This window comes from Schistocerca serialis, chromosome 6 (assembly GCF_023864345.2).
Source record: "Schistocerca serialis cubense isolate TAMUIC-IGC-003099 chromosome 6, iqSchSeri2.2, whole genome shotgun sequence".
NCBI lineage: Eukaryota > Metazoa > Arthropoda > Insecta > Orthoptera > Acrididae > Schistocerca > Schistocerca serialis.
The window spans coordinates 418,971,775-418,985,613 of NC_064643.1; the positions used below are offsets into that span (position 1 = coordinate 418,971,775).

Genomic DNA, 13,839 nt, shown 5'->3' on the forward strand with positions numbered 1-13,839 from the left:
CTGCATCCTAGCCCCATGTGACTTAAAGCCAACTGCACTCACGAATCAGCATTTCTGGACAGGAAAGTATAGGAGAGGGCCTAGTTCCCTCATCCTCTAATACAAACTGTAATTACACTTTCTTTAGCCTGGTGTAGTGTAGTGTAGCAACTCGATGTGACATGGACTCATAACTGTGAAAGTGTTGCCGGTGCAGAATGTTGTGCACAAAATGATGTCTTGATTATGTCCCATAAATGTTCAATGGAATTCAAGTCGTGCAAACTGGGTTGCTGAATCATTCACTGTCTGTCCAGAATGTTCCTCAAAGCATTTGTCCTGGTGACATGACATCATTGTTTGGGAACATGAAGTTCATGAATGGCTGCAAATGGTCTCCAAGTAGGCAACTAGGGCCCATGGCTTTGAGGGGTTGGACCCACACTTGAACCCTACCGTCAGCTCCTTTTTTGTTGTTGTCAGTCTTCTGACTAGTTTTCCACAGCCTCTATAGCTCCCTATAGTACCATGAAAGTTAATCCCTGATGTTAAACAGTTGTCCTACAATCCTGTCACTTCTTCTTCTCAGTGTTTCCACATATTACCTTTCCCTGCCAATTCTGCAAAGAACCTCCTCATTCCTTACTTTATCGGTTCACCAAATTTGCAATATTCAATAGCATCCCATCCCAAATGCTTCAGTTCTCTTCTGTTATGGTATTCCCACAGTCCATTTCATACAATGCTGTGCTCCAGACGTATTCTCAGAAACTTCTTCCTCAAATTAAGGCCTTTGCTTGATACTAGTAGATTCCTCGTGGCCAGGAAGGCTCTTTTTGTCAGTGCTAGTCCCCTTTTGCTGTCCTCCTTTCTCCATCCATCATTGGTTATTTTGCTGCCCAGGTAGGAGAATCCCTTAACTTCATCTACTTTGTGATCACCAAAAGTGGTGTTAAGTTTCTCAACGATTTCATTTCTGCTATTTCTCGTCGCTTTTGTCTTTCTTCAATGTACTCTCAATCCATATTCTCTACTCATTAGACAGTTCATTCCATTCAGCAGATTCTGTAATTCTCCTTTACTTTCACTCATGATAGCAATGTCATCAGCTAATCAAATCATTGATATCCTTCCACCCTGAGTTTCAATCCCACTCCTGGTCCTTCTTTTAAGTCCGTCATTGCTTCTTTGATGTACAGATTGAACAGTAGGGGTGAAAGACTACGTCCTTGTCTTACACCCTCTTTCTACTTGGTCATCCACTCTTACTATTCCCTCCTGGCTCTAGTACGTATTGTATATTACTGTTCTCTCCCTATCTTTTTTTTTTTTTTTTTTTTTTTTAAACACCTTGAACAATTTTGCAATGTCAAACACTTTAGCAGGTTGACAAATTCTATGAACATGTCTTGATGTTTCTTCTTTCTTGTTTCCATTATCAACTGCAAAATCATAACTGCCTCTCTGGTGCCTTTACCTTCCCTAAAGCTGAACTGGTCATCATCCAACACATCCTAAATTTTCTTTTCCATTCTTCTGTATATTATCCTCATCAGAAACTTTGATGCATGAGCTGATAAGTTGATTGTGTGATAATTCTCACACTTGTAAGCTCTTGTAGCCTTCGGAATTATGTGGATGATATTTTTCTGAAAGTTGGATGGTATGTCACCAGACTCATGTTTCTACACACCAACGTGAAAAGTTATTTTGTTGCCTCTTCCCCCAATGAATTTACAAATTCTGATGGAATGTTATCTACCCCTTCTGCCTTATTTGATATTAAGTCCTCCAAAGCCCTCTAAGTTCTTTTTCTAATACTGGATAACCTATGTCTTCTAAATTGACTCCTGTTTTTTCTCCTGTCACATCAGACAAATCTTACCCCTGATTAAGACCTTCAATGTACTCTTTCTGCATATCCACTCTCTCCTCTGTATTTAACAGTGGAAATCTCCATTGCACTCTTAATGTTACCATTGTTGCTTTTAATTTCACCGAAGGTTGATTTGGCTTTCCTACATGCTGAGTCAGTCCTTCTGACCATTTCTTTTACGATTTCTTCACATTTTCCATGCAGCCATTTAGTCTTAGCTTTCCCCTACAACTGCAGTCCAGTTCCTCCTGACTACCAGATTTTCATCTCCCTTTACATGCTGTATTAACCTTTCAATATTCTTGCACACTTTCTCTATCTCTTCATCTTCAGTTTGCAACATCGGCATGTATATTTGAACTATTATTGTTGGTGTTGGTTTGCTGTCGATTCTGATAAGAACAACCCTATCACTGTTCACAGTAACACACTCTCTGCCCTACCTTCCAATCCATAACTCTCAGCCCTACCTTCCTATTCATAATGACTCCTACTCCCGTTATACCATATTCAGTTGCTGTTGATATAACCCTATACTCATCCACCAGAAATTCTTGTCTTCTTTCCATTTCACTTCGCTGACCCCTAACACATGTAAACTAAGCCTTTACATTTCCCTTTTTAGATTTTCTAGTTCCCCTACCACATTCAAGCTTCTGAAGTTCCACATCCTGACTCATAGAACATTATCCTTTCATTGGTTATTCAGTCCTTTTCTCATGGTCACCTCCCCCTTGGCAGTCGTCTCCCAGTGGACTATTCTGGAACCTTTTGCCAATGGAGAGATCATCATGGCATTTTTCAGTTACAGGCCTCGTGGATACACATTATGTGTCTTTAATGCAGAGGTTTCCATTGCCTTCTGCTTCTTAAAACCATTCATCACTGCTGATTCTTCCACCTTTAGGGGCATTTTCCCTCTCCAAGGACAAGAGAGTGTCTTGAACTTCTGTCCTTTCCTCTGCCCTCTTTGACATGGCCGTTGGGTGACTGAGCATGACTTATGCTGGAATTTGTTTGCCGCCAATGCTCATTATTAATAAAAATTTAAGTGTTGGTGGGTTTTGAACCCAGGACCAAGGATATTTTCATTACTAATCAAAAATGCTACTTCCAGACCATGGGTGCATCAGTTCTTACCCACTGAAATTGGGACTCTTACTGACCAAGCCACAGTTTTTCAGTCCATTAACGCCAAATTCCACTGCACTGCCCTAACGAATACATTCGTCGTCCATCCCACATTGATTTCTGTGGCTATTTCATGTAATGTTGCTTGTCTGTCAGTACTGACAACTCTACACAAACACTGCTGCTCTCAGTCACTAAGTGAAGGCCGTTGGCCATTGCATTGCCCATGTTGAGAGGTAATGCCTGAAATTTTGTATTCTTGGCACACTCTTGTCATCTCAGAATTTTGAATTACAAAATGATGACATAACAGATTGTCCCATGTGTTTAGCTCCAACTACCATTCTGCATTCACAGTCTTAATTTCAATCATGTGGCCTTAATCACGCCGGAAACCTTTCCACATAAATCACATGAGTACAGATGACAGCTCTGCCAATGTACTGCCCTTTCATGATTAGTGTACACAGTACTACCACCTTTTGTGTAGGTGCATATTGCTATCCCATGACTTTTGTCACTTCAGCATATTGCTGCCTCCTTTCTTCTGTTGTTGCCTGTATCAGTTCATTCTTTGGGGCACGACATTTTGTGTTTTCGTCTACTAACTAGTTGCAATGACCTATGCTGTCATTACACATTGATACGCATATAGGATCAGTCTGGTTACTACCTAGTCTAACATGGGCCTTATAACTAACTTGTGACAATGTGCCCCCCCCCCCCCCCCCGCCCCCTTCCTCTTCCTCCTCCTCCGATGTGTTTCTTGATAATCTGCTAGGGGTGAGATAAGACTGAATTTAGCCTGATGGGCCATCATTTGATGATTTAGGTTCATTCTCCACTTCAATTAATCCTCATGAGGATGCTGTGTTCGACAGTCACCCTGAACCACATGACTTTGTATGTTGTTTTGAAAATAACTTATGTGATTACTATTATTTCTAAAGGCAGGCAGGTTCTCATGACAGATTTTACTGTTGTTTGATAGACACCACTGTCACTGTCCATTTCTGGAATTATTATTATTATTATTGTTATTATTATTATTACTATTGTTGCTGTTATTATGGCACTTACTGTAATTATGGCTTTATGACACTTACCATAATTATGGTTTCCATTGACATTCTGGTTCCCATTCCAATTCTTTCATCTGTTCTGAATGCCATTGAATCATAGATGGAAATGGGTCCCATTTTTATGTTCTTATTTGGCATTTGTCGGCTGATTGGCCAGTCCTACAAAGCTAACCAAGTTTTGGCCATGAGAATCAGGTTGGCCATATTATCAAAACTGCATTCTTTGGGCTGTTTTACTACTGTTACATCACAAACCACATATGTCTTCCTGGATTAAATCCAATGGATTGAGTATAGACACAAAGCATTCTATGTCTGCCACCAGAAATTGAAAGAGTTTTTCTCAGACTTCAAATAGTAATTTTGCTTTCAGTATCTGCAATACATTGCATTTTGAGTTAGGATCATACCTGCAATGCATTATCTTTATGTATTTTTCAAAATAATGTCTTAAGCTGCCTTGACATGGATTGAATAATTCTGGCTTAAAACACTTGTTTTCTGAATCTCCCTTGAACTGAGCTTGACCAAAATTTGTTCAGGAAAAAGCTTTCAAACTGTTCAAGATCAATACCTTTATATGCTGTATTGTTTGTTCATTCTGTGGCCTCGGTCTGTATGTACCGTATCACATAATTAAATTTTTGTCAATCAGTCCATGTCCTGAGTAAAGGTTTTTTGAATGATTTTATGACTATGATAGGGTGGACAGTCTCTTTTTCTGGGCTATGTACCTGAAAATGACAGTCTTTTAATGAGCTCTCATCAAGTAGTATGGCTGATATGTTAGGTGCTGCTGCCTGATGTGTTGCTTCACAGTGTCATTATTGGCTCTTGAGCAAGAGAGTTTGACAACCACTGCTTTAGACTAAATGCCTGCTCTTTGGTGAAATGCTCTGCTTCAGTGTGTGTGCCATTTCACTGATGGCAGCATCTTCTGTAGTGAACTTCTCTACATCCATAGACAAATTTTGACAAACATTTGACAATTTCATCACACTGTCAGCTAATGTCTCCTGCTGTTATTTCTAATCTTTACCTTTTTCTGATATGTGTCCTACCTCTACTGAAATGTTACCAATCTGTTTCTGCAGATCTGCTACATTTGATGAGGGTTCTGAAATGTGGGCTGTAGTAGTTAGTGTTACATTACAAAACTTTATGATCATTTCAGCCAATACCATCATAGTAATTTCACTTTCGAGTCAATCTTTGAATGTGACCACATGAGTTTTTATTGCACTTTTGAACACGATCATGTCAATTTCAGTAGTCACATTAGTATTCAGAGTGAACACTTCAGTACTAAGAGTGGACATATCAGTACTGAGAGTTGACATTCCAGTATTCATATTAGAAGCATAAGATGGCTGTCTAGCATTCACTACTCCAAGCACCAAAGCTCAATAATGAGTTTTCTCTTACCTTGTACCTCTCATTCTGGTTCTAGATTATTATTAGTTTCTTTTCATATTTACTTTATATTTTCTCTTTATCTCTTTCTAGATGTTTCGATTTTTGGTTCTGTTTACTTTATATTCCAACAGTAGTACTTTGAGTGATAGCACCACCGTGAAAAAGGCAAACAGTTAGTACAATGAACATACAATTACATACAATAGCTGATATTTAATAAATGTTCTGTCACGGTCACCAATTTAAGTTGGCTTCCACCTCTTGACAACTCAAATATTTTAAAATTTCATTACCAGCAGGAATATAGTGATCCTAGATTGGTGCTGGAAGTGGTGCAACAGAGGATGTGAACCAACTGAATTTTAGTAGACGTAATTTGTGTATCATGGTTTGTTAGTCACTCTATGCTGTACCATTCATTTCAAAAAGTCTTGGACTTCTTTTCTGAATGATTCTGGGTTCTGCACATACAATATGTAAGAATGGATATAGCAGATTAGTAATGAAACCACATCAACGGTGGATCAGTGCACATGGAAGTGTTGTGTCTTTTCTGCTACAAATACTGAAAAATGAGACTCATAACACAATGAACAATGAATTAAAAATTAGGAATATAGAATTAATAATAAAATAGCACTTAACTAGCTCAAAATAAGTTAGCATATTGTGAACTCACTACAAGTACAACCCACGATGCTTACATTATGGAGATTGAAAGTGGAAAGGCAAGTGCAAACAGACAAGGTTTTCCTACTTGCTCTCTACAAAATTTGAAGACAGTGCTTTCTTTTGTTACACATATAATACAAATATGAACACTGATTCTATGTTTGCAATCTTAACATAATTTTTACACAAAGTATAGTTTTTTAGAAAAGAGATATTATACGCTGTTGCACAAAATGATTCTCAGTGGTTTATTGTTCGACAAGTACTTCAGTTATATTGTACATAGATTGAAAAAGGAAGTTCTGTGCTAGATTCTAAGAGAATGGAAAAAATGGAAATGAGCATATGGCATTGTGGGCCAGGAGTCCCCCACTTGGGGAAGTTCGGCCGTCGAGGGCAAGTACTTATTGCATTTGACGCCACATTGGGCGACTTGCACGTCAGGACAACACAACATCCAGTCCCTGAGAGGAGAAAATCTCATGCCCAAGCCGCGAATCTAACTCGGGCTCCTTGGCGTGGTATCCCGCCATGCTGACCACTCAACTAATGGAGGTGAACTAAGAGAGTGGAATTACAATTTAATGGAAGAAGAGTGAATATCATTAAATAACATACAGGCGTAATACAGATGCATGTAACTGAAGTCTAGAGGAAGCATTTTTTCCAGCAGTGAATGTGAAAAGGATGAAAATAAATAAATAAACCAAACATCTCTCACAACCGCCGAATTTTCTCAGATGTTTTGATAAATATTTGCAGTTTCATTTTTTGCAGTGTATCGATGCAGTGAGCCCAAAAAAATACTGCTCATCATATGTTTCATGTGAAGGCCTATATTGATAGAAACCACTGATTTCTTTGCTACAGTCAATTGTGATTTTGATGTATGAAGAACCGCAACAGCTGCTGAATGATCCTTTATTAATCTGACTGGTTTCACAGCTTTTAGTACACCCTCAGGTATGCATAATCAGTTCATATAAAATTCAGGCCAGGATTAAATTATGATCTCGGTTTTATACAAACTGATTATATATACCTAAGAATGCAGCTGTAAGTTATGAAACCGGCTGTTTTAATAAAGGATCATTTAACAGCTATAATGGTTCTTCATTTATCAAGGCATGACTGGCAAGATTGTAAAGTATCTTGTAAACAATTATGGAATTTTATGTGCTTATTCAATAGAGAGAATAGAAGCTTTCGAAATGTGGTGCTACAGAAGAATGCTGAAGATAAGGTGGGTAGATCATGTAACTAATGAGGAGGTATTGAATAGGATTGGGGAGAAGAGAAGTTTGTGGCACCGCTTGACTAGAAGAAGGGATCGGTTGGTAGGACATGTTTTGAGGCATCAAGGGATCACAAATTTAGCATTGGAGGGCAGCATGGAGGGTAAAAATCGTCGAGGGAGACCAAGAGATGAATACACTAAGCAGATTCAGAAGGATGTAGGTTGCAGTAGGTACTGGGAGATGAAGAAGCTTGCACAGGATAGAGTAGCATGGAGAGCTGCATCAAACCAGTCTCAGGACTGAAGACCACAACAGCATTCAATAGAGAAGCTGCAAATTAGTTTTACAGGAAGTCTGGTTTAATGATGTGGTAACAGTGATAATAAAACATGAGGAATAACCAGTACTCCAGAAGCAACTGGATAAAGTTCACACATTTAATGAAAGTGAATACTGACCTAGACTAATCTAGGACTTTTCTGTGAAACAGGCACATTAAATTTCATTAAAAAATCATTTTGTTTGTAATAAGAAACAAATCATGTTTTTATCAGTGCTGGACATTGAACAAAACATTTGATTGGTAGCATTTGTTTGTGACCACTTTAACAACATATCAGAAATACTAAACTGCAAATATCAACTGAAACAGCAGAGGAAGGGGGACAGACAACTGTTATTAGAGACACCCAGTGAGTAAATTTGACCTGGGAATTTTTATCTTATTGTTCATTCTTACATTTGTCCCACATACAGTAGTATTTTTGTCTTTTCTAGTAGGTGTTATAAATTGAGATTCTGTCTACCTTTATGATAAATTCTTCATAGGCAATATGCATCTTCTCTAATTGCTCTGTAGTACTATCCCTCTAATACATACTATCACTTTCATACACACATACTATATCAGGTACTAGGTTCTAACTTTAGCTAAACAGAACTGAATGTCCCACAACTGGTAAGTTCTTCTCAATATGGAGTCTAAGTTACCTGCCCCTCATTTTACATATTCATAGCCTATCCCTCTTTCCTTTGTGAAGAAGGATCAACGCTAAGTTAAGCTTTTTCTGTTTCTATCTGTGTCTCTCAGCAATATTTGGAAATCGCCTCCTGAAGTATGTGTGGACCAGACATTCCTTCTTCAATGCTTGTTTGCTATCTACTAATAAGTAGCAATTTCTTCTGTCTTCATTTAATTGGAATTGCACAGCTGAGTTCCTTTTCTTTATACATTTTCATGTAGAAATAAATAGAATAAATAAGACCAGCAATACTATTATTAGTAAATGAAACTCACCTGCCATTAGGTGTTCCTTCTCGCATTGTTATCATTCCTGTGCTTGGGTTCAGCTGAAACAATGGGTGCTCTGTGGTTTCCCAATGAAATGTTTTGTCTGGTAAATCCCAATCATCCAGATCATATACATAAACACGGCCAATTTCTGTATCAGGTGCTTGGCCCTAACAAATTCACAGAACAAAATTAGCACCTGAAATAATGAAAATATTTACTTTGTAACAACGATCATATAGTAGCATAAAATATATGTTAATAAAGGATTGGTTGTTTGGCATTATGTACATCATCAGAGGCCTACAGAAGATGGGAACAACAGGTGATTTATTCATTAGGTCCTAACAGCATACACAGAGATTCTAAATCCATTGGCTTAAACATAGAGAGACAATAAAATTAACATAAATAAATAATTGCATGAGGGCTTATCAGTTTTCCAACACATAGGCCAAATGTGAAAATAGTTCCACATTTTTTTTAAAAAAAAGTCAGTTATCTGTATCAAATTATTCAGTATCTTTACCTTATACAGGGCAGTAATAAGAATAATCTGGGACTGGTGAATAACATTGTAACAATATCACAAATAAACAAAACATAATATCTGGACATCAAATATATAGGCCATAACTGACAGTTCTAACAAAATTAAGAAAATAAGTCACTATAGTAGTAATAAACAGCAACTGACTTCTCCACTCATTCATTCATTCTTCACTCATTCATTCATGCAATATCTGGTTTATCATGTTATGTAGACTACATTATGAAAGAGAACCTTCAAAGTTGTGGAAAGAGTCAGGGAAAACATTCAAAGAAAACTGGCTATCAGAAACTAATTTCATACACTGTATTAACAATTAACAATACAACAGAAAGACGGCGATTTAGGAAACAGGTTTTAATTTGTAAGACACTTCTGGGGGCAGATGTGGACTCTGACCACACTCTATTGGTTATGAACTGTAGATTAAAACTGAAGAAACTGCAAAAAGGTGGGAATTTAAGGAGATGGGAACTGGATAAACTGACTAAACCAGAGGTTGTAGAGAGTTTCAGGAAGGGCATAAGGGAACAATTGACAGGAATGGGGGAAAGAAACACAATAGAAGAAGAATGGGTAGCTTTGAGGGATTAAGTACTGAAGGCAGCAGAGGACAAGTAGGTAAAAAGATGAGGGCTAATAGAAATCCTTGGGTAACAGAAGAAATATTGAATTTAATTGATGAAAGGAGAAAATATAAAAATGCAGTAAATGAAGCAGGCAAAAAGTGATACAAACGACTAAAAAATGAGATCGACAGGAAGTGCAAAATGGTTAAGCAAGGATGGCTGGAGTACAAATGTAAGGTTGTAGAGGCTTATCTCACTAGGGGTAAGATAGATACCGCCTACAGGAAAATTAAAGAGAACTTTGGAGAAAAGAGAACTACTTGTATGAATATCAAGAGCTCAGATGGAAACCCAGTTCTAGGCAAAGAAGGGAAAGCAGAAAGGTGGAAGGAGTATATAGAGGGTCTATACAAGGGCGATGTACTTGAGGACAATATTATGGAAATTGAAAAGGATGTAGATGAAGATGAAATGGGAGGCATGATACTGTGTGAAGAGTTTCACAGAGCACTAAAAGACCTGAGTAGAAACAAGGCCCCGGGAGCAGACAACATTCCATTTGAACTACTGACAGCCTTGGGAGAGCCAGTCCTGACAAAACTCTACCATCTGGTGAGCAAGATGTATGAGACAGGCGAAATACCCTCAGACTTCAAGAAGAATATAATAATTCCAATCCCAAAGAAAGCAGGTACTGCCAGGTGTGAAACTTATCGAACTATCAGTTTAATAAGTCACAGCTGCAAAATAACACGAATTCTTTACAGACAAATGGAAAAACTGGTAGAAGCCGACCTCATGGAAAATAGTTTAGATTCCGCAAAAATATTGGAACATGTAAGGCAATACTGATCCTACAACTTATCTTAGAAGAAAGATTAAGGAAAGGCAAACCTACGTTTCTAGCATTTGTAGACTTAGAGAAAGCTTTAGACAATATTGACAGGAATACCCTCTTTCACATTCTAAAGGTGGCAGGGGTAAAATACAGGGAGCGAAAAGCTATTTACAATTTGTACAGAAACCAGATAGCAGTTTTAAGAGTCAAGGGACATGAAAGGGAAGCAGTGGTTGGGAAGGGAGTGAGACAGAGTTGTAGCCTCTCCCCGATGTTATTCAATCTGTATATTGAGCAAGCAGTAAAGGAAACAAAAGAAAAATTCGCAGTAGGAATTAAAATCCATGGAGAAGAAATAAAAACTTTGAGGTTCACCGATGACATTGTAATTCTGTCAGAGACAGCAAAGGACTTGGAAGAGCAGTTGAATGGAACGGATAGTGTCTTGAAAGGAAGATATAAGATGAACATCAACAAAAGCAAAACGAGGATAATGGAATGCAGTCGAATTAAGTCGGGTGATGCTGAGGGAAGTAGATTAGGAAATGAGACACTTAAAGTAGTAAAGGAGTTTTGCTATTTGGGGAGCAAAATAACTGACGATGGTCGAAGTAGAGAGGATATAAAATGTAGACTGGCAATGGCAAGGAAAGCATTTCTGAAGCAAAGAAATTTGTTATCATCGAGTATAGATTTAAGTGTCAGGAAGTTGTTTCTGAAAGTATTTGTATGGAGTGTAGCCATGAATGGAAGTGAAACATGGATGATAAATAGTTTGGACAAGAAGAGAATACAAGCTTTCGAAATGTGGTGCTACAGAAGAATGCTGAAGATTAGATGGGTAGATCACATAACTAATGAGGAGGCATTGTATAGAATTGGGGAGAAGAGGAGTTTGTGGCACAACTTGACTAGAAGAAGGGATCAGTTGGTAGGACATGTTCTGAGGCATCAAGGGATCACCAATTTAGTATTGGAGGGCAGCGTGGAGGGTAAAAATCGTAGAGGGAGACCAAGAGATGAATACACTATGCAGATTCAGCAGGATGTAGGTTGCAGTAGGTACTGGGAGATGAAGAAGCTTGCACAGGACAGAGCAGCATGGAGAGCTACATCAAACCAGTCTCAGGACTGAAGACCACAATAACAACAACAACATATTAACAATTAACTGCTGCTTACCAGTTATGATTTATTTGTAGTCATGCAAGCTAAAATGACATATAAAAACAGAATACATGGATAATACTTGCATCTTTAAACTAATACTGACCAAAGAACAGCAAGTAGCAACAATAAAATACTATAAGAATAGCAGCCTATTTACCTGTTGTCATGGTGCTGAAAGAAGTTATTACTTTTTGAACGTAATCTGCTAAAAAAAATCCCTTATCTGCAAAAATGTGTTGGCTTAAACTAAAAAGGCCAAGGAATGAAAGAATAAGCCTCATGACACTTAAACAGCAATCAACATAAAAGCAGTATGTTCAGAAGTCTACTTCTTCACACACCCATTAAATCATATTCTGCATATGGGAAAAATTCAATATAATGTTGCTCTACTCCATGCATTATTAACATGTGTGGGCCCTCCTTGGCAGGCTGTTCACTAGGTGACTGAGACACTGTTGTTCAAGCCTGTCTCACTCTTCAGGTGCAACTATTCTTAGATGTGTAGGTGTGCTGGGTGACTAAATTAGTAGAATTAGGAAGTGGGGGGGGGGGGGGGGGGCAGGGTGAGGATGAGGGGGTTCAGCATTCATCAACATGTTATATGTTTTCATCTGCTACTCATTAACTTATTTCTTTCGGAGAGTTGTGATTTCTCCTTACATACATGCTTTCATTTTTTTCATGGATTTCGGCTGATTTAGAAATTACTTTCATGGATACTACTGTCAAAGAGTAAATTTCAGTTTTTTTTAGTTAACTTTTATTATTAGCCACAAATACATTCATAGTGTAACCGTACTGATAATTACAAGAATGTATATCAGGAACATTGAACATTTTTATAGTATTCCTGAACTGAAATGTAAGACAGGAGAAGGAAAGCTGCCTAAAGCAATGGAAGCAAAAAAGATAGCTATAACCAACAACACTTGACTCAAGAGTAAAGATGCCCTTCAGGCAGATATGAGAGCTGCAATGCCCTTCAGGCAGATATGAGAGCTGCAGTGCTCCTTAGCCAGTCTGAAGCCTTCAAATGACATGAAAAAAAAAAGACATTACATAGTTTTGACACTTTCTAGGATGTCACAGGTGTCCAGGAAGAAATAAATATTTAATACATCATTATCAAATGGAATAGCATCATTAATTTGTTGGAGATCAGTCTCAGAGTTAGATGTCCTCTTTGGGTAACTGTATGTAGAATCATTGGAAAAAAAAAGTCGCAGAAGAAACCCTTGGATGAACATGAATGCTGAATTTAACTGATAAAAGGAGTCAAAAGGAAATATATACATCTAAAACTGAGATTGGCAGAAGGTGTAAAACTGTTAGGCAGGAACGAATAAAGGGCAAATGCAACAATGTAGATGCATACATTAATATGGAAAAGACACATGCTGCCTGCAGGAAAATTGAAGAGACATTTGGAGGAAAGAGAAGCAGTTGCATGGACAGCAAGAAAGGAGATAAAATATTGCGAGAAAAACTTCACAGAGCACTGAAAAACCTAAGTTATGAAATAGCACCTGGAGTAGATAATATTACCCCTGAATTATTTAGATAATTAGGAGAGCCAGCCATGATGAACCTATTCCACCTGATGTGCAAGGTACATGAGAGTGGCAACATACCCTCACTCTTCAAGAAGAATGTAATAATTCCAATTACAAAATAAGGCAGATTTTGACAGATATTGGTAGTACCAAATTTTCAGTTTCAAAGTCATGGTTGGAAAATACTGACATGAGTTATTTACAGAACCATGGAAAAATGATAGAAGCGGACCTCTGGGAAGATCAGTGTGGTTTCTGGAGAAATGTAGGAACACATTAATGCAATATTGAGTCTATGACTTATTTTGAAAGGTAGACTGTATAAAGGTGAACCTACATTTATAGAATTTGTAGGTTCACAGAAACATATAAATAGTAGAATGGAATTCTCTTTTTGAAATTCTGAACGTATCAGGGATAAACTACAGGGAGCAAAAGGCTATTTACAACTTACATAGAAACCAGGTTGCA

At 37.9% G+C, this 13,839-nt stretch overlaps 1 protein-coding gene across 1 annotated transcript in view; it reads right to left on the bottom strand.

Annotated features, from left to right (window-relative positions):
• Positions 1–13,839, bottom strand: part of LOC126484898 (neural-cadherin-like) — a 324,021-nt gene that overhangs the window by 209,663 nt on the left and 100,519 nt on the right. Inside the window, exon 9 of the mRNA XM_050108497.1 lies at positions 8,692–8,855. Within this exon, the coding sequence (XP_049964454.1) occupies positions 8,692–8,855 (164 nt within the window). The remainder of the gene's footprint in view (positions 1–8,691; positions 8,856–13,839) is intronic.